Raw genomic sequence first — 18,746 nt, forward strand, 5'->3', positions numbered from 1 at the left:
GAAGTGCTCTAATAACTATCAATAGTCTGTCAAGTGGCATGATCACAGTACTCTGAAGAGCTTTAATAGGGTGATTACTGAATGCCTCTATTTACAAAAAGACGTGGATCATGAATAACCTAGTCACCATGACATCAGCCTGTTCTGTTTTAAGGATGTCAGGACCATTTTGACAATCCCAAAGTCTATCTGTACTTCTCAAAGAGAGCAATGAAGTGATCATCAATTAAATATTGAATGTTTCTCTTAGCTGGTAGATTTGGTTTTACCTCTGATAAACAACTTTTAAAAATCAGCCTACCTGAATATGATAGTGTGATTTTGATAATCAGTGTGTTTAGTACATTTATTCCTATTGCATAGGATTGAGCTCATTCATTCTATTTTGTCTGTAGGAAGATCTTAACTGCTACAGTTTTGCTCCCATGACAAACTGTTGAGCATTTAAGATGTACTTATGCCAAGACTTATTCAGAAACACAACTCTCAATTTTAATAACTCTGATTTGATGTTGGGAGTGAAACATGAGGACTGTGTAGAATGTTTTGGTTTTCCTTGCTTGGCTGCTAGTAGGGCCAAGTGTTTTTGAGATACTCAAACGCCCTTTAATTTAAATTGAATAGGAAAAGGCTGGTAAGTTCCTAGAATTAAAAACAACTCTGAAAACTTATAAAAATAGATGTTCCAATTATATGGCAACCGGAGGGTTGGGAGAAAGTGTGGGATAATGCAGGCACCTCTCCATCTTTGTAACAATGTTATCTTCACCCCATCTTATTTGTGGGTCAACAGTGGATTAATGGACTGAAGACCATATTCTTTCACCTGCAAAAATATACAGGTTACCAAAACTGGCCAGAAGAAATACAGGCTGATTTCAAGCCACTTCATCCAGCCACTTGTGGGTTTGCAGAGATGAGATAACCACCATGGGTTAAGAGATGCCCTTTTCAAGACCTACAACCTGTTGATGCTCTTTCTTTAACCAGCTTTGGATTTGCTGCTGTCATTCATTCTCAACTTGTTTTTAAAACAGTAAATAAGTTAGCATGGAAGAAAGACACCATATAAATCAAAATAATGGCTGAAATTAACAAAACGCCTTTCAGTGTACTCAAGATGTTTTGAACCGTGTCCTAAATTCTAAACTTCTACTTAAGTTGCTTCAAAAGAAGCAGAAAGTTGCAGAAGATTTCAGAAAGCAACGCCGTGCGTGTCTGTATTGTTAACAAGGCCTGGTGATTCTTGTGGTCGGGCAAACTGGGGAGCCTCTAATTTCCAAGAGCTCCCCTCCACAAACTTAAGACTTGAATACATTGGAATTGGCTCTCAAAAAGGCATTGCTTTTTGGAGTAAGACTTTACTCCAAGTAAATTAACTTTAAAAGAATCAAATCCCTGGTACTAGAAACACAAGCCATCACAATTGTGAATATTCTAATCTGATAGCTGATCAGATATGTGTGAGCCCGTATGTCCTATTGGTTTTTCTCTCCCAAACACATTTTTGGTATCAGTTGCCACCCCCCGAGTTCCAGTCTTCCACACGACTCCGTCTCGGGTAAGAGGGACTCCCCATGCTAATCTATGCCCCTTTGCTCCATGACCACATTAGTGTCCCTAAAGCCCACTTTCATCAAAGTGTAAAACAGTCCATTTTATCTGCTGTAATACTTTTTAGGCAGAGGTTTTTTTTTTCCTTCTAAATAAGGTAAACTTCATAAATGGGACAGAAGAACAAAGGAGCAGAAAACAGATACATGGCTAGTCTGAGGCAAGGGCCTTGTTCTAAGAGGAAAATGGTTCCTGTTCATTGGCAAGAGGAGAAAAATCCTAAACCACTGTTTTTCCTGCACAGTAGGACATTAAGGAAAGTGGATCTCGGCTGAAAAGGTCAAAAGACTGACACTTCCTGCCGGATCTGGGAGGTATTCGTCTCTTCTTTAAGTTCTTGTTAATTAACCTTTTGATTAACTGCTATTAAATACCCCCTGAAATAATTGCTTTATAAAGCTCACTTCATTATCACAATTATAAGATGGGCACTATAATTAGCCCCATTTTACAGCTGAAGGGACTGAGGCTCAGGGAGGCCAAGGAACTCTCTCAAGGTCACACAGCTAATAAGTCACAGAATCATGTCACTCGGACTTCAAAAGCTCTTTTCCTAATTTCTGTACTACAGCCATGTATGTATCTAGTGACAATGCTGAGTTCCTTACGAAGTGTCAAAACACTTCTGTGTAAAGCGCTCCTAAACACCTCATGCAATCCTCAATGATTAACAAAAGTGTTGTACGGAATTTTTCTAATCCTGTCCTCCCCAATTACTAAGCATTATATTCCCCACCCAGGGATGCAGGGAGTAGCAGGCGCAGGGCAGCTGAAGCTAGCACCTTCTCGAAGCATTTTGCTTCAAGCGCGTCTCACATTGTTACCTCATTAATGAATGGCTATAAAGAATCGAAGAGAATGACAATCTGTCCACCCCTGGACCCGCTCATTTGACCCAACTTACTCCATAGAATCAATGATTTTTTTTGGTTCCACAGGGCACGGATAGATGACTTCATCGATGTGCTTCAGGTTGCAGTTTGCAAAGGCAGTAGAGATATGTATGAAGGCTTCAAGCTGGGGCATCTGACTGGCCATAAGCAAGAGCTGCTGGGTGGCAGTGACGTTAAGTTGCACAGCATGTCTAGAGAAGATTAAGCAGAAGGAAAAGAATGAGGCAACTCAGCATCCTGTCCTGCTGGAACTGCGCCTGCTGTGGCTGCATCAGAGGACCAGGCACGGAGGTGTCAGTCACAGGTACCCAGCTGTGTGATACTCAGCAGGTGTTATATGGTGATGATGTAGTCTGTGCACATAAATCCTAATCACTGAAGCATCGTGCATATCGCATTTACAAGTCATCTGGAAAGGAAAAAAATTACAATCTTCTGAAATGAGAGAGGGCCTATTTAAGTAGCCATTAAAAGAATAAAGGTAATAAGTTAAGCATCTAACTCAAGAAGTTAGAAAATTCAAATAAATTGGAAGAGAGCAACAGCGGTCATGAAACACGAAATACAAGTTTCTATTGTGAAGGTCCAGGTTAGGCATGAACATTGATGTCAGAATCCTAAATGTTAGCCAAGAGAAGATAAAGTTATATAAACACAGTATGTAATGACAATGAAAGTGTTCATCCCCAAAATAAATGGCTTATATATCAGGAAACCTATCAATCTAATTTAACTCAAAAAGTAAAACATTATATGATCATCTATGTATACTTCGAAAGGTTTTTAAGTGACATTTCAATATCCGTTTCCAATTTAATTTTTAATTTTTAAAAAATTCACTGAAAAGAAAAGAAAATGATTAAAAACATATTTTAATTTTTTAGCCAGTATCATGCTTAATGCTGAAAATTTAGGAGCACTGCTTTTTCAAGTCAGGGCCAAGAAAGGGGCCTATAGTCATGACCACCATTTATCATTGCTTTGAACTTCTGCCTTGCAATTAGAGGGGAAAATAAGGTTAATTAACAGATATAAATATTGTGAAGGTAGTCACAAAAATCACTATCAGATTACATAACTGTGTATCTGGAAAACAAACAGAAGCAGCTAAAGAAATCCTGGGATGGACAATAAAATGACTCAATAAGGTGTCCATTTATAAAAGCTATGCTAAAAAAACATTAGCTTTCCTACATAGAAACAAAAATTAGAAAACACAATGGAAGAATGGCACACATTCAAAACAGAACATTAAAAAAATCAAATTAGTAACTTTATATGTATATATAAAATGATAAAACTTCATTAAGGGTCGTAACAAAAAAACTGAATGAATAGAAAGACATATATTGTTCTTGTATAGGAAGAACCAATGTTTTTAATATGTTAAGTCTTCCTAAATTCATTTACATATTCAAGGTAATGCCAATCAAAATCCCAACCTTTTAAAAACTTGGAAAAATTATTCTAAGTTTAAGAAGCATAAGCACGTAAGAATAGTCAGGAAAATTCTATGAAGAGCATTATACTTGCCTACTAAGATAAAAATTACAGTAATAAAATACTGGGGTACTAGAAGAGCAAACTTAGCTAATGGAACAAAATAAAGAGTTCAAAACTGAGAATTTAATGTATTATAAAACTTTGATTGCAAATGAAAAGTGACAATAACTCTCTTAATAAATGTTCAAGAAGTAACCATCTGTAAAAAAATTTTAAACAGCTACTCTACAATTAGACTTACACCATTCTTCTTTTCATAGAATTTTCCTGACTATTCTTTTTCTAGCTACATAAATTTCAAATGGTCCAAAGATTTAAGTATGACGATAAAATAATACAAATACTATAATTATGAATACTGTATGAATAACAAAAGGTGAGAACAAGTACTTAACTTAAAACATTTTAAGACTTATAAAAGCCAAAGAATACATATGCTAAATCTCCCAACGAGTCTTAACATTAATGAGAAAAGTTTCAATAGAACAATAAGCAAAGAACAGGAATAGGCATTTCACAAAAGAATAAAACGCCAACCAGCATTTAAACATCTTCAACCTTTCACATTACCAGAGAAATAAAAATGAAAACATGCTATGCCATTTCCATTATCATACTGGTAATATTAAAAAGAATGAAAGAATTATAATGCAGGACTGGTGTGGCGTCAGAAATGAACGCACAGGGACAACGCCAACTACCTTTTGTGAAAGCAGTTTTGCATTATATGTCCAAACACGAACTGTCCATAACCTGGTACATATCTAACAATTCGACTTCTGCAAATTTACCCAAAGGAAAGCACACAAAGTATTTTTTACAAAATGTATGTACAGAGATGTTCATTAGAGTTGGTTACAATAGTGAAGAATTAGATCAATCCAAAAAATGTCCAGCAATACAGAACTGGTTGAGATTAGATACACGTACAATGGAATGTCATGTAGTCACTACAAATTACAACAGAATATTTATCAACAATGAAAGATGTCCAAAAACACAACTGAACAAGTTGCAAACCATCATTCTCAATATGATGCCATTTTTTAAATAAAAACTATACCTATCTCTTATTATGGATGCATAAAGAATGTTGGAATGGATGGTCCCAACAATATTAAATGGTTATCTCTGGATGGTGAGATTTGAAAGTTTACTCTGTTGTATTTTTGTTTTCATTGAGAATGTATCTTTTTATTTTTAAACAGAAACCATAAAGAAACTTAGGCACACATGTATGCACATGCGCACACACACACACACACACACAGTCCGTGAGAGGAAAACGGACACGTACCGCAGATGATCATCGAAGCGCACCGTGGCCGCACAGTGGAAGATGATGTTCGTACAGGAGAGGAGCTCCTGCATGTCAGCCTTGCTGATGCCGAAGTCACTGTGATTGAGATCTGCATAAATGGCTCTGATCTTCTCATGCACATTTGGACAAACTTCTTTGACTTTTTCAAACAGCTAAAGCATAGACATAAACCAATACACAAAGATTATTGTCCCCATCACATTGTACTCATTGTGCTGACTTGTTTCATTACAATTCTCAAAAACTGATTTTTTTTGTTGCAACATCACTCAAAGAAGGCATCTATGGAAGAGGCCTTTGCTGTATTTTACACAATTGAAAATCAGTTTGTATAATTTCTGCTCCTCTTAATTTAATAAACATTTGAAAAAGTCAGTTTCCCAAAAAACAGTAAGGAGTATATTTTGAATTTTTTATGCAGGGTCAAAGCGGGGAACCGAAAGTCACTCATGTCCAGTCCCATCCTCTTCCCCTGGCCAGGCAGCTTCATATTTATACATGGTGACTCTTTCCATTTGGGGCCGGGAAATACTACTTTCAGTGCAAAATTACCAGCCTTTCCAAATTACCAGTAAAATTATGAGGCTTTACAAAAGAATGCCCATGAGCACAGGTTTGAAACAACTTGTCTAACTGGCCCAGATTAATAAGATGTCTTAGTAGCACAAACATAACAAGAAAATAGCAAATTAAGCAAATGTGTAATGGGTAAAACAAATAAAAATTTTATAAAATCTCATTCTAATAGAAGTGGCAGTTACTGTCTAGGAAGAGAATTACATGAGTTCATGTAATTTTTATGGGATTTTAAATGATTTTTAAAAATATTCTAATTTATTTATGAAGGGAAAAGGAAAGAGCCCTGGCAGTTTTAGCTTTTATTACAATTATTCAGATGGAACAGAGTCTCTACTTTCCCCTCCACACAGAAGTTCTTAGATTAAATTGGTATTTCCATTTTCTCAGAAAATACGATTTTAATAAAGCAATCTTGTTTCCAACATATTTTGATACGATGGAATTTTACTGTAGGAACGGTATGGGAAGCCAACAGCGAGGAAAAGCAAAACAGAGCTAAATATTTAGAAGGGTTAAGAGCAAAGAATATTAGTATGTGGCTTTAGTCATAATATAGCAGCAGAGGTTTCCTCTTTAAGCCCCAGAGGTTTACATCTATTCCTTGATGCTTAGGCGTCTTCTCTCCATTAGAGCTCTGGCCCAGGCTGCTTCACCAGGTAGGAAGTTGTTCTCAGGTAGTCAGAGAAATCCTGTCTCATTTGAATCAGGCAAGACCGTGTCCGGGACATCCTGGGAATTCAGTGAAGGTGACTAGGAAGGAAATCCAATCCACATACAGGCCTGGCAGGTGAATCCGCTCCCGTCTCTCAGTGACGATTCTTCTGCACCGTAGGCTCAGCCTTCTCGGGAGGGGGTCACCACACTGCCGAAAATAACTTGGAAGTCAGGTCAATCCTTAATGGGTTTTTTTTGACACCCGAGACTGATGAGGTAGATTAAAATGTCTGAGGGACATTCTCAACACAGGTCATTTTAGCTCTTCCAGGAATACATCCACCAGCTTTTCTCATGGTGAGGGAGCATAAGCCTGCTGAATGTGTGCTTTCACAGTGAAATGCTTTCCTTCTGTAGTTCCTGTTAATTGTTAGGACAAGCATATGCTGGATATATTGGGATAAATTGAACTAAAATGCGTACACCTTCGCCCTTTTTAAATAATTAAATCTGTAGAAGGCTCTTTTTTGAGTCTGCAGGACAGATTTTATTCATGAGAAATTTATTTAGGGTTCTGTGGAGTCTTTGATTTTGGCCTGTGTTAACTTCTGGCTATTTGAGAACAGAAGGTGGAAGATGACTTCAATGTCCACCCTTTTAGCAGTGGGGTTCTAAACTGCCATACAGAGGCTTTCTTTTTTTGCCTTTGGTTTTTATGACTTTAAAAGGCAGAGGACACTGGATGATAGCACACTGTACTTCCCGACCCCCTGTGCGGCACCGAACAGTGCCAACATGCCCCATTTACAGCATTACCATCTTAGGAGATCATTCCTATCCAGGAAATAATGTCCCAAACTATATTCCATTTATTGATATGTATTTTCAGGTGAGAGGGCGTATCACAGTGAATGTTGTATAATTTAAGAGAAAAGGTCCACTTTTCATGCAGATGGTCTTACGCTCAGCTGAGATAAACCAATGAATGAGCTGCCTCAATGCAAACCACAGTGCTACATTTTTTACTTTTTTTTTTTTTTACTGTATTATTCATGTCTAGTAATATGATTTGCCTTGTCTGGAATCTCACGTTACTGCTATCATTTCCAACAAAATAGTCCTCTTTAAATGTTGTCACATCCTAAACAGAATGTTAGAGATCCCAGCCAACTTCCGTCCGGTAAGTCGATGCTTTGCAAAGCGTTACCCACCAAGCAAACCACATCGGAATCACTAGTATGCATGGTAAAAATGTATATTCCTGGACCGCATCCCATCTCCACTAAATAAGAAATTACTGGGGCATACCCAGGAGTTTGCATTTCATACCAAGTTCCCTAGTCGATTTTAACTGATCCCAAGAGGAGAGCTTCTCCCGTTGGAGTGTTAACACGGATAATTGCTGATGAACAACTGTGTGTGACTCATTTCCCTTTATAACTGCTCCAGGCAGTCACAGGACATCAGTGGGTTTCACACTGGGTAGGCCGAAGGAAAATGTTAAAAAATGGTTTCCTTACTCAGAAGCTGAACCTTCTGAGATCCTGACTCAGTAGGTTTGGTATGTAACCCAGGAAGCTGTATTTCTTAACCAGCTGCACAGAGAGGTCTGAAGGTCCATGTACCATATACTTGGAGAAATACAGACTCTGAAAATTCAGGTCCGTTTTTAAAGTCAGGGCTTAAACTTACTCTCTGGTTTGTAAACTCCTTTTTTCTGGTTTATTTCTTTATGCTTGACAGCACCCAGCTCATTGAAAAGAGTCAACGTTTGCTTGTTAAAACTGAGATTAGTTACTGTAAGAATAGTAATAGAACTATGAATGGAGTTTGATTCCTGAAATTGTTCAGGTACCGGCTCTTGGCTCTTCTGTATTGGTGGATGAAAGCAGGTCACTGCTGGTTGACACAGTGTCCCCTTGAGTCCCCTGGATTAACAGCCAGTGGGGGCTGGGAAGGCTCAGAGCGGGACCCTCTTCCATAAGCACAAGAACACTGCAGGACCGATGAGATGAAACAGGCAAACGGATCCTCAGTAGACACCAACTCTTCTGAAAGTTTCTTTGCTAATGTGAGACTTTAATTAAAAGTAAGAAAAAATAAGAAAAAAAAAAGAGCGAAGAAAAAATATAATTTCAAACATTTCATTGAAGGTCCACCAGTAAGGAACTTTATTTAATTTTTGTAGGTGCTAAGAGTTTATCTTATTCCTTCTCGTATGTTTGACGGCATATATGGCACAGGATGGAGACGGTAAACAGAGGAGTTAAGTCCTTGCCTTTTACGGAGACTCAAGCCGAGGGGCTGCTGCCCTTCCCTGTGGTGAAGCCAGTCCTAGGCAGGGCAGGGCACGTGTCTGTGCCGCCTGACAGGTGACAGTTGGGAAGAGAGCGAAGCATTTCAACCCAGGAACAAAGCTGTCCACTTCTCCTGGAAAGTTTAGGAGTGTTCCATTGAACTGACATTCCACGCGCGAGTATTACTCTCTGTTTTAAACGTGATAGACTACAGCATTTATGACAGTCGGTACTTAAAGTGGAGGCAACAGATAAACTTCAAATTCAACAGAATGAGAGCTTCAGCATGAGAAAACCAGAAAGAAATTTTCTGGATTCAATAAACTCTGTGGGTATGACTTCTACAGCCAGACACCAAGACTGTATTTTTATTGGAAGCAAGGATTGGGCAAGGGGTGGGGTCATGACATTTATACTGTGTTTCTGAAACAGTGTGGAGGTCCTGAACTTGGACTTCTACAATCAACCTGTTAGCCACATGACCTCACTTTGGAGGTATCCATAGGAGATTCGGTCACTGTTTACAGGGGCCCATTGAAGGTAACCGTATCTTTAATAATTATAAGATTCTGATCTGTACCCAGTTTACTGAATCCCTCTCTTCAAAAAGCACTATAGTATTTAGCCCCAGTAATCTGCCAAAATTTGCTTAATATTTTTATTTTGGGAAAAAAGGGTAAGGTTCCTTAAATTAAAGGGCAATCTCTGTGGAATATCCCACGTGCTAAAGAGAAAGAGAGCTTGTAAAATTTATCACAGAAGTTTCACAGTGCCGAACAAAAGCAAGCCAGTGGATTCTGCACAGTAGCTCTCAAACAATACTTATTAAGCAAGGATATAATCTGAGACCAATTAAACACAAGTAAGTGCATATAACTGAAGACAAAAATCTAACATACTCAGTGTAATGATTCACAAAAATCATTTTTGCTAGTTCACTAAGAACTCCCATAGATAGAAAGGATTAATCCAGAAGTTCTTATTGCTTTAGTAACCATTTCTATAGGAGCACAGGGCAGTATGGTGTAGTGGTGTGGTCTTCAGACTTTGGCATATAGCAGGGTTGCCTGGGAAATCGTTTAAGAAAACAAAAACAAAAGGATGTCCTGACCCTGAGAGTCTGACTCAACAATTTCGAGTGGAAGCTTGAGCATCTGTACTTTGTACAGGCTCTCTGGTGAGTCTGATCCACACCAAAGGTGCAAACCAGCTGCTGTGGGAACGATCTCAGACTCTTTGGAGTCAGGAAGGCCTGGGTTGGAGTCCTGGTCCTGCCATTTATTAGCTGCATGACTGGGACAAGTTACTTACCTTCTGGGGCCTCTGTATTTTCATCTGCATGTTTATCTAAACTGTTGATCACTGAACTACCTCATTCTTCGATTTCAGAGAACTCATAGTTCTGCATATATTCTGCTATTTTTAAAACAATTTTGCATTAACAAATTTTAATTCACTCTGCATGGGAATCTATAATAAATGCTAAAGGCAACATAATGTTCAGTTCCTCATCTTGTTATGCTTTGTTCCCCCAAGATCATTTTCACAGAGTTCTTTGAATGAGCACCTGGGCAAAAAAGGAGCTAAGGTGGTGAGGAAGGTGGAGAATAGTCCTAAGCTGATTTCTCCTTTCAAGCAGGACTGGGAGCATCTCTGCATTACCCACGGTAAAGGATGGGGAATGGGACGATGTGAATAGAGAAGTGGCTATAGCTTCACCTTCCTAACGAAGTTCTCATCATTGGGAAACACACTGTCTGGAGAGCTGGGAAAGATAACCAGGGCTTCGAGGAAGCAATTTCTTAGGAGAGACAATGCATGCAGTGGGAAAAGCATGGGCTTTAGTGATGAGAGAACTGTATTTAAATTTTTTCCTTGGCATTTCCTCAGACAATTGACCACTTCCTTGGATTCATTTCCCATCTGTGAGAGAGCAATAAAGCCTACCACAGGGTTTTATGAGGGTTAAATAGGGTAGTGAAATTCAGACACTTAGTATAATAAATGCCACTGAGGGGGTTTCAATAATAGGAAAATTCCTTTATGGAACCCATGTTAGTCTTTGGTTTTCTAAAGCTGCTCATCAGAGAGCTCTGCACACACACATATGTGTGCATGTGCATGCCTGTGTGTTGGACCATCCCATGACTATACCGTGCGACCCAGGTACCTCTGAAAACTGCATGTATTCCAGAGTCATGTAGAATCCTGCAGTTTGGTGACTTTTTGAGTGAAATGAGTAAGAGCAATTCAAAGCTTTTAAGCAAAAAGACTTGATGTGATTGGAAGAAACTTAAAAAGAAAGAAAAGAAGCTGGACATGTGAAATTATACCTGTGATTGAATTAATTAGTAAGTGGTACTGTAAAAGAAAAGACATTGAGAAAATAAATGGCTGCTCTTTCTGGCACTGCTAGCATATCCCTGGGACTAAATCAATTTCTTTAATTTTTTTTTCTTAAAAGGAAATGGAGAAGGTTCACATGAGTCAATTAATCTGAGCTGAGTGACAATCAAACTGAAGACCAATTATACTGTTCCAAAAATGTGTGTTTGTTAATTATGGAAAATCTAAATTCCTGGCAAGATTACATTCCCTCTAGTTGTCTCAAGTTTATAGAAGCCTCTTGCTTTTTAGGAAAAAAGAAGCTGTTTAGGATAGCTTCTTAGGAAAAATAAAAAATAATAGTGGAACAAAACTGGCTTTGGGAATTTCAAATACAAACTTCTGTTTCCAATTGCCTTTGTGCTGTATAAAGACATAACAAAATCATTAACATCAACCAGAAATTCATTTTTGGAAATTTGGAACAATGCTTTCTTTCCTTACAGAAGAGTCCTTGAAAATTAATGAGGAACTTTTACATAAAATGAAATTACCATTTTGTTGGTGCTTCTTAGTACTAAAAAATGTCATCTTGTCGGCCATTTCTTTTCAGGTGTTACTTGGCTTAAAGTTAATTTTTTTTAGTTCAAAGTTAATTTGTTTAAATGCATTCTTTTTCCTCTTGGGAACTGATTTAGCTAATGTCATCTAGAAACTACTCAATAGTGATAGTCTTGTGAAAGGATTCAATAACCTATTTTGTAAAATGTCACTATCTTGTATTGTCTCACACCTAATCAGTTCTGTGAACTGCAGGCCCAGTGTATGACCCCGCGAGACTCATTACTCAAAGCTCTCCAGGATATTTCAAAGTTGGTTTCTCTCTGGGGCAAACTAGGGCTTATTGAGTAATTTACACTTTTCTGGAGAAACTGACTTGAAAGATCCTGTGCAACTTGCCAACCTCTGCATCTCTTTAAAAATCTACCTCATGGTGACATCACACTGGAGAGTCCCTCCCTGGAAACCTTGAATTTTGCCTGTCTTCTCAGATGATGAATTCTAAACCCAGAAAAATTTCATGGTAACCCTTCCCTTATCGGATTACTATAGATTAATAGGAAAAGCACAACTGTTGTCGGTATTCTCTCAGTGAAACATATTTTAGATTCTGACTTCACAATCACTCTTGATTAACTACCTCACTGTGGGGAAAATGGAGATTTCTGACTAGGATTCCCAACTGGCCTTAAGAGGGCCCACTATATATACATATAAGAGTCTGTTTGCACATCTATGGGATGTTTACTGGGGACATAGCAGCTGGTAAGTCACGGGAGTACTGGCCCAGCGGAGAGGTGTAGAGGAAACACCCATTCTCTCCTTCCCTCAATTCCTGGTATGTAATTGGTCAGCCAAGCACAAGTCAGCAGAGACCCATACACAGAGTTCCTCTCAGCTGCTAGTTGTGGGGAAGTAGCACGTGGCTGGAGAAAGGGGGAGCGAGGAGAGACTAACACCTGCCCTGAGAATAACTGCCCCTTTAAGTCCCCAACTTCTTGGCATTGCCTGAGTTCAGTCTTGGCAAATTCACAGGGAACTTGCCCTGGGCAGGGAACCCTCTCCTCCTGGAGCAACACTCATTCTTAATATAATTTCAACTACTTGGGGTGTTATTTTTCAGATCGGGATGTCATCTTCTTGATGTTTTCTTAAAGAGTTATTTAGAGTAGACCAAGGCCAATTAATACTCTAAATGGATATAAATGAGACATGATTGTTGTAAACAGAAACACACCTTTAAGCACTAAAGAACCTCAAAACATTCTCAACTTTGCTTTGAACTTCATGACTGAATGAGATATTTGCAACTTATCATCTGTTATGGTGAGGATGGCCACATCTTGTAAGACAAAGCTATGTTTAACATAGCGAAATAGATAAAATATCAATGTCTCTATCTAAAACTATTTTTGCTTCAATGGAAAGCTGGTTGGCTTATAAGTAATTGAACACATTTTTCATGAGTAAGAGACAAAGCAGTCAGCTTGAGACCCTGGGGATCCACAAATAGAATCGCAAGGGTCTGTGGTGAGCACATTCACATTTTAACAAGTGCAATCCGGCTTATTCTAAAAGACTCAGATTTTATGGGGAAAAAAACTAAGTTTTTTTATGTTTTATTTTTTTACTATGAAAAGAGGGTGCATTTTTCCTCCCCTTAAAAGTAAACATGCTTATTGTAATTGTAACTTGAAGGTTTGGAAGCCAAAAAATAAAATTATTCCCCAAATCCAGGATTTAGGGCTGATTAGTGAGATAATACTGAATATGGTTTTGTATCTTTTCTTTGCACAGAAGTTTTTTGTTTTTTTTTTTTGTTTTGGAGTTTTTTTTAAAAAAAAAATGTTGAAGACTTGGAATCATATTTTTAATAAAAAAAGTCAAACTATTTAATTTTGATAAAAGTAAAAATCAACTGAACTTATACCTGATTACATAATTCTGAAAATCCATGATTGGTTTGCTGTGTTATTTATTTACTATTTAAAAAGTGGGTGTATGTTTTTTCTCCAACATGAAAGTAAAACATGTTCATTTGTAATTGTACTTATAAAACTTTGGAAAAAGATCAATCATCCTATTTTTTCACTATGAAAAGAGGTGTTCTTTTCCTCTCCATAAAAGTAAACATGTGCTCATTATAATTGTAACTTGAAAATTTAGAAGTGCCGAAAAATAAAATTATTCTAAGATCCCATCAACATTTAGGGTGTAGTTGAGATTACACTGAATATGGATGGCTTTGTATCTTTTTTTTTTTGCAGTGAATATATTATAAGCATTTTCTCATGTCATTTTTTATAAAATATGAGTTTTAATGCCTACATATTAGTCTAACACATGTATATATTGTTTATTTAATCAATACTCCACAGGGGAATATTCAGGTTGGTTCTGGCTTTTGCTACTATAAATAATACTACAATAAATATATTTTTACACTATTTGTGTGTGTGGCTGGTTGTTTTCTTAGCGTACCACCTTAATTATCTTTGTGAGAAAGTCCTCAAGACTCCGCCATTAATTCAGATACCATTCTCTCTATTGATATGTTCCTTTAAGTGCTCTGAAAATACTTAAGGAACTTAGTCATATGTGAGGAAATTGATGTCTCCTGATTCTTGAGCCCCAGTCCTTTGTGGCAAATGTATTAAAAATAACCTTCTTCCCAAAACATATACCATTTAACTGTCTCCCTCTGAAAGCCCGGAAACAGGAAGTCAGAGGTGGTAGCTGTCTGTTCCGTGAGAGGAAAGAGATGAAGCAGATGCATGGATTGTGATTGACAGAACAGATGTTCTCCTGACCACACTGCCTGGGGACTTAGTGAGAATCAAAGGCAAACTGGTAACATTTTTGTTTATTATGTTTCAAAGGAAAATTTCTAACTCTCACATACCTGATATTAATCCACCTGACGATTAATCCACCTTTAAGAACACAGCATCACTTCAGGTGGGCTAGAATCCAATCACTATGTGTGACTGGAGAGAAACATGGCTAAAAGGGATACCGTGCCTGTCTTAGGACTACCGTGTGGCTGCATTTACATCACTCAGTGTCAAAATAAAATTAAATGGCACAATCCAAACTGGGTCGTGAGTCATAAGACAGATTCAATAAATACTTGCAGAATCAAAGGCCTCCCAGAAGAAAGTCTAACCCAGAGAGGCAAGTCCCTCTGAGTTAAAAAGCCAAGAGTGAGTGTGCAAAGCAACACGAGTGAAGTGAAGCTGGACCCAGACAAGACCAGTGGGGAAATGGCATATGTATTACACTTGTTCGTCCAACGAATTTGGTTGATTCCTCACTGAGGGTCAAGCCAGATGCAGAGGACAGGGGTGACACATGAGAGCAGTGATGACAGAAAGGGCTGAGGCTGAAAAGTTACAGGGGAAAGCTTGGGGTGATACGCATGTTACTGGTTTTGGCGAAGCCAATATATTTGAGAAAATGGTGTATTATATATGTCAGCCTGACACTCGTCTTCTCTTACTGAATATGCAATTAGGAAAGCATAAAAGCAAACAATTACTAGGAAATCAAAGTTTTATGAGTATTTTCCCTGAAGTATTATCCTATATTGGAACATCAATTGGAATATTTAGAATAACCAACTTGAACCTTTCCCCCAAATTCTAACCAGAGGAATATTAGAATTCATATGGCATATTATCACTTTTAAAATAAAATGCTGCAAATATATTGAACTACATCGTCCCCTTTTTAGGTCTAAGCCCAGGGTCTGTTCATTGTGCATGCTTTTTTATTCGACCACATACCAAAAATTAATGCTTTTGCTATAATACTAGAAATAGAGACTTAAGAAATTTCCATTACTTCAATTTCTCAAGTATTTTGATGCTGTAGTAATTGTTTCCTCTTTAAACACTCATTTATACATATCTTTAAGTTTTAATGTAACACAAAAGCTCTTTGAGTGGACAGACTTTAAATGTCAAAAGAAAAATACTGTTTGTTCTGAGGTTGAATTTAGGAGTGTGTGTGAAAGAAGGCTTAGCAAAGGTGGGTAGAGAGACTGCTTACAGAAAGCTAAATTTGTATGCTGGACTTGATACTATTGGGGCTATCTCGAAAGATTTGAAAAAAGGTTTAAAATTGCATGGAAGATGGTTGCTGGATTAGACACAGAGAGTTCTAAGCATTCAGGAATTACCACCCGGCTCCAGGTTATTTATTTCTGCACTGGAGATGACCAATTGCCAGGTATGTATTGGAGTAGTCAAAATAAAAAGCTGATTATATTGTGTTTTACATTAACAAAAGCCATAGAAAAATTCTACTATGCTTTTTAATCTATATGCCAACTTAATTGAGCTATGATTAATTATTACACCTCCAATTCAAGGTCCTCTCCAAGACCCCTGACAACTCCCAGGTGGCTAAATTTTCACTGTCATCACTACTCTCGCTTTTTAATTAGCTCAGCTGTGCATTAATATTATTTTATGAAAACATATTTTGTCTAACGTGTTTAGGTATACTGAAACAGAAGGCATTTTTCTGATCCTCTATCCCAGGAGTTCGCAAGGGCCAGAGGGTATGGTTTCTGTTGCAATGACTCCATTAATATCAGCTCCTTGCAGATCCCATAATTAATTTCCCATATTCATCATCATTATTTAAATGGTAGGAGATCATCAAGCTGTCAGAAGACAAAAAGGCCTTCAATTGGAGTGTCATCCCCTAAAAGATAAAGCTCAAACTTCTATATTTGAATAGTAATATATAAAAAACGAGTATTTACCGAGCCCTTACCATGGTCCAGGCAGTATTCTAAGTGCCTTTCCTGTATTAACATCTCACAATGGTGCAAAAGATAATGACTGTAGTGTCCCATTTGAAAACTGAGGCTCAGCTATGTAGAGGCCCACCGCCTGGTGGTGGTGGGAGAGGTGCCAACTTGGGGCTGTCTGGCTCCTGAGATCCTGCTCCTCTCAGGAGGCTTACTTCCTAGCATCCATCCCTCTGTCCCTTGACAGGCATCTAAATTAACCATTCAGATGTTCTCCATTCTCCACATAGCAGCTGCTCCTCAGGGGGTGGTCTCACCCCAGCTCTAGGGAAAGGCTTACTGATGGAAATGCACCCTTACCGCATGCCCAGTGTGGATAAAGTGAAGGTTCCTGTGGCCAGGATTCTCACCTGGCCCTGGCTGGCTAGCTCACTACATGCCTGTGGGCAATATGTTGCTACTGACTCTATATAAAGAGCTCCGCCCAGTGCTCTGGGTGACATGGTGGCATGGCTGCAAGGCTGCAGGAGAGCAGAGACGAGGCTGGAGTGGTGGCAGCATCGAGGACAGAGACTGGGATGGCTGTGCGGGTAGAGAGGCCCAGAGGGCAGCTGTGCGGGAAGAGGGGCCCAGAGACTGGCTTGCTGAATGCAGACTCACTCTGAAGTAAGCGGGATTTTAGTGACTGACTTGCCACGGTGGGAATAAAGTTGGGTATAACCCTTTCACCCCAAGAGCATTCTACTGTCATTTCTTTGGTCACATTGGATCCATAGTGAACTTGCCTGGGGCTGAAACCCACTGGCAAGACACCAGGGTAGCTTAGATCTGGAGTTTCTGAGTAAATCAGTACAGGGCACACCTCGTGCCAGAGGGGTTGGTTCAGAGCTGGGAGTCACAGCCCAATTCAGCCAGCGCTCTCTAGTCGAGGTGTACGTGCTCATCACTGTAGTCCTGGACTTTTCCATTGTCCAATCAACATATCATCTGTGGGCGAAATGAGAGTTCCTGTGGCTGGGATTCTCACCTGGCCCTAGTGACTAGCTCACTGCACACCTGTGGGCAATACATGGCTGTTGACTCTATATAAAGAGCTCCACCCAGTGCTCTGGGCACGACATGGTGGCACAGCTGCAAGGCTGCAGGAGAGCAGAGCAGAGGCTGGAGTGGTGGCAGCTCATGTATTGCCCACCAGTGGCAGCACCGAGGCCAGAGGTCCAGAGGCAGGGACCGGCTTGCTGCCTGCAGACTTGCTCTGAGTGAACGGGATTCTAGTGCTTGACCTGCCACTGTGGGAATAAAGTTGGGTATAAACCCTTTCACCCCAAGGACGTTCTACTGTCATTTCTTTGGTCTCGCTGAATCCACAGTGAACTTCCCCAGGGCTGAAACCCACTAACAAGACATTATCTTTGTTTTTTTAAGCCAGTTTCAGTTGGGTTTTCTAGCAAATGCAAGTCGCCTATTGTATTCTTTGTAGTTTTTCAGTATCTGGCCTCAGTATAACTTTCTAGTCCTTAATCTCACTTGTTTGGGGCCAAATAGGTCACTCAGGGTTTCCCAAATACAACATATCATTCATCCATTTGCAAGGATGACACTTCTGCCAAGACTGCCTCGTCCTTTCTTCTCCCTGGAGAACCCACACTGCACTGCGGACGTGTTCTCCACGACTCCCGCCACCACCTGACTTGGGTATGTTGTTTCGTCTTCATACCTGTGGTGCCTAGCATACACTTGACCAGTAAGCACTTCAGTAAGTGTTTGTAGAACTAACAAAAATCATGGGCAGCACAGAAATCTGAATGAGAATATGGTCTTTTTAACCAACATAATCATCTAGATCAATGCTGTCAGATAAGACCAAAAATGTTCTACACCTGCCCTTTCCAATATAGTCACCATTCGCCACAGGTGGCTATGGAACACTTGAACTGTGGCGAGTGTGCCTGAGGGACTGAATTTTAAATTTCACTATTGTAATTAATTTGAACTTAAATAGCCACATGCTATGAGTAAAAAATTTAGTAGAACCTAGAGGTTTCTTTTACCATTCAAAGTAGTCCAGTCACCTAATTAAAAAATACATAATTTTAGTTTGTCTGTATTTTGAGTTTTTAGCTTCAGAATGAAAAGGAACAGTACACTTTGTATCTCTCAGATGCTCAGTAACTAATTACTGTGTAATCCCTTACCTGCATAGAACTTCATCTACGGTCTATCATCGACAGCATCCTTAC

At 39.0% G+C, this 18,746-nt stretch overlaps 1 protein-coding gene across 3 annotated transcripts in view; it reads right to left on the reverse strand.

Moving 5' to 3' along the window:
• Positions 1 to 18,746, reverse strand: part of FAR2 (fatty acyl-CoA reductase 2) — a 115,586-nt gene that overhangs the window by 17,376 nt on the left and 79,464 nt on the right. For all 3 annotated transcript variants that reach the window (XM_017662612.3, XM_037020296.2, XM_073223495.1), the window contains exons 3-4: positions 5,308 to 5,483; positions 2,519 to 2,698 (exon numbers count right to left, since the gene is read on the reverse strand). In XM_017662612.3, coding sequence (XP_017518101.1) covers positions 2,519 to 2,698; positions 5,308 to 5,483 — 356 coding nt within the window. The remainder of the gene's footprint in view (positions 1 to 2,518; positions 2,699 to 5,307; positions 5,484 to 18,746) is intronic.

The sequence above is a fragment of the Manis javanica genome, chromosome 15, assembly GCF_040802235.1.
Source record: "Manis javanica isolate MJ-LG chromosome 15, MJ_LKY, whole genome shotgun sequence".
NCBI classification, from domain to species: Eukaryota; Metazoa; Chordata; class Mammalia; order Pholidota; family Manidae; genus Manis; species Manis javanica.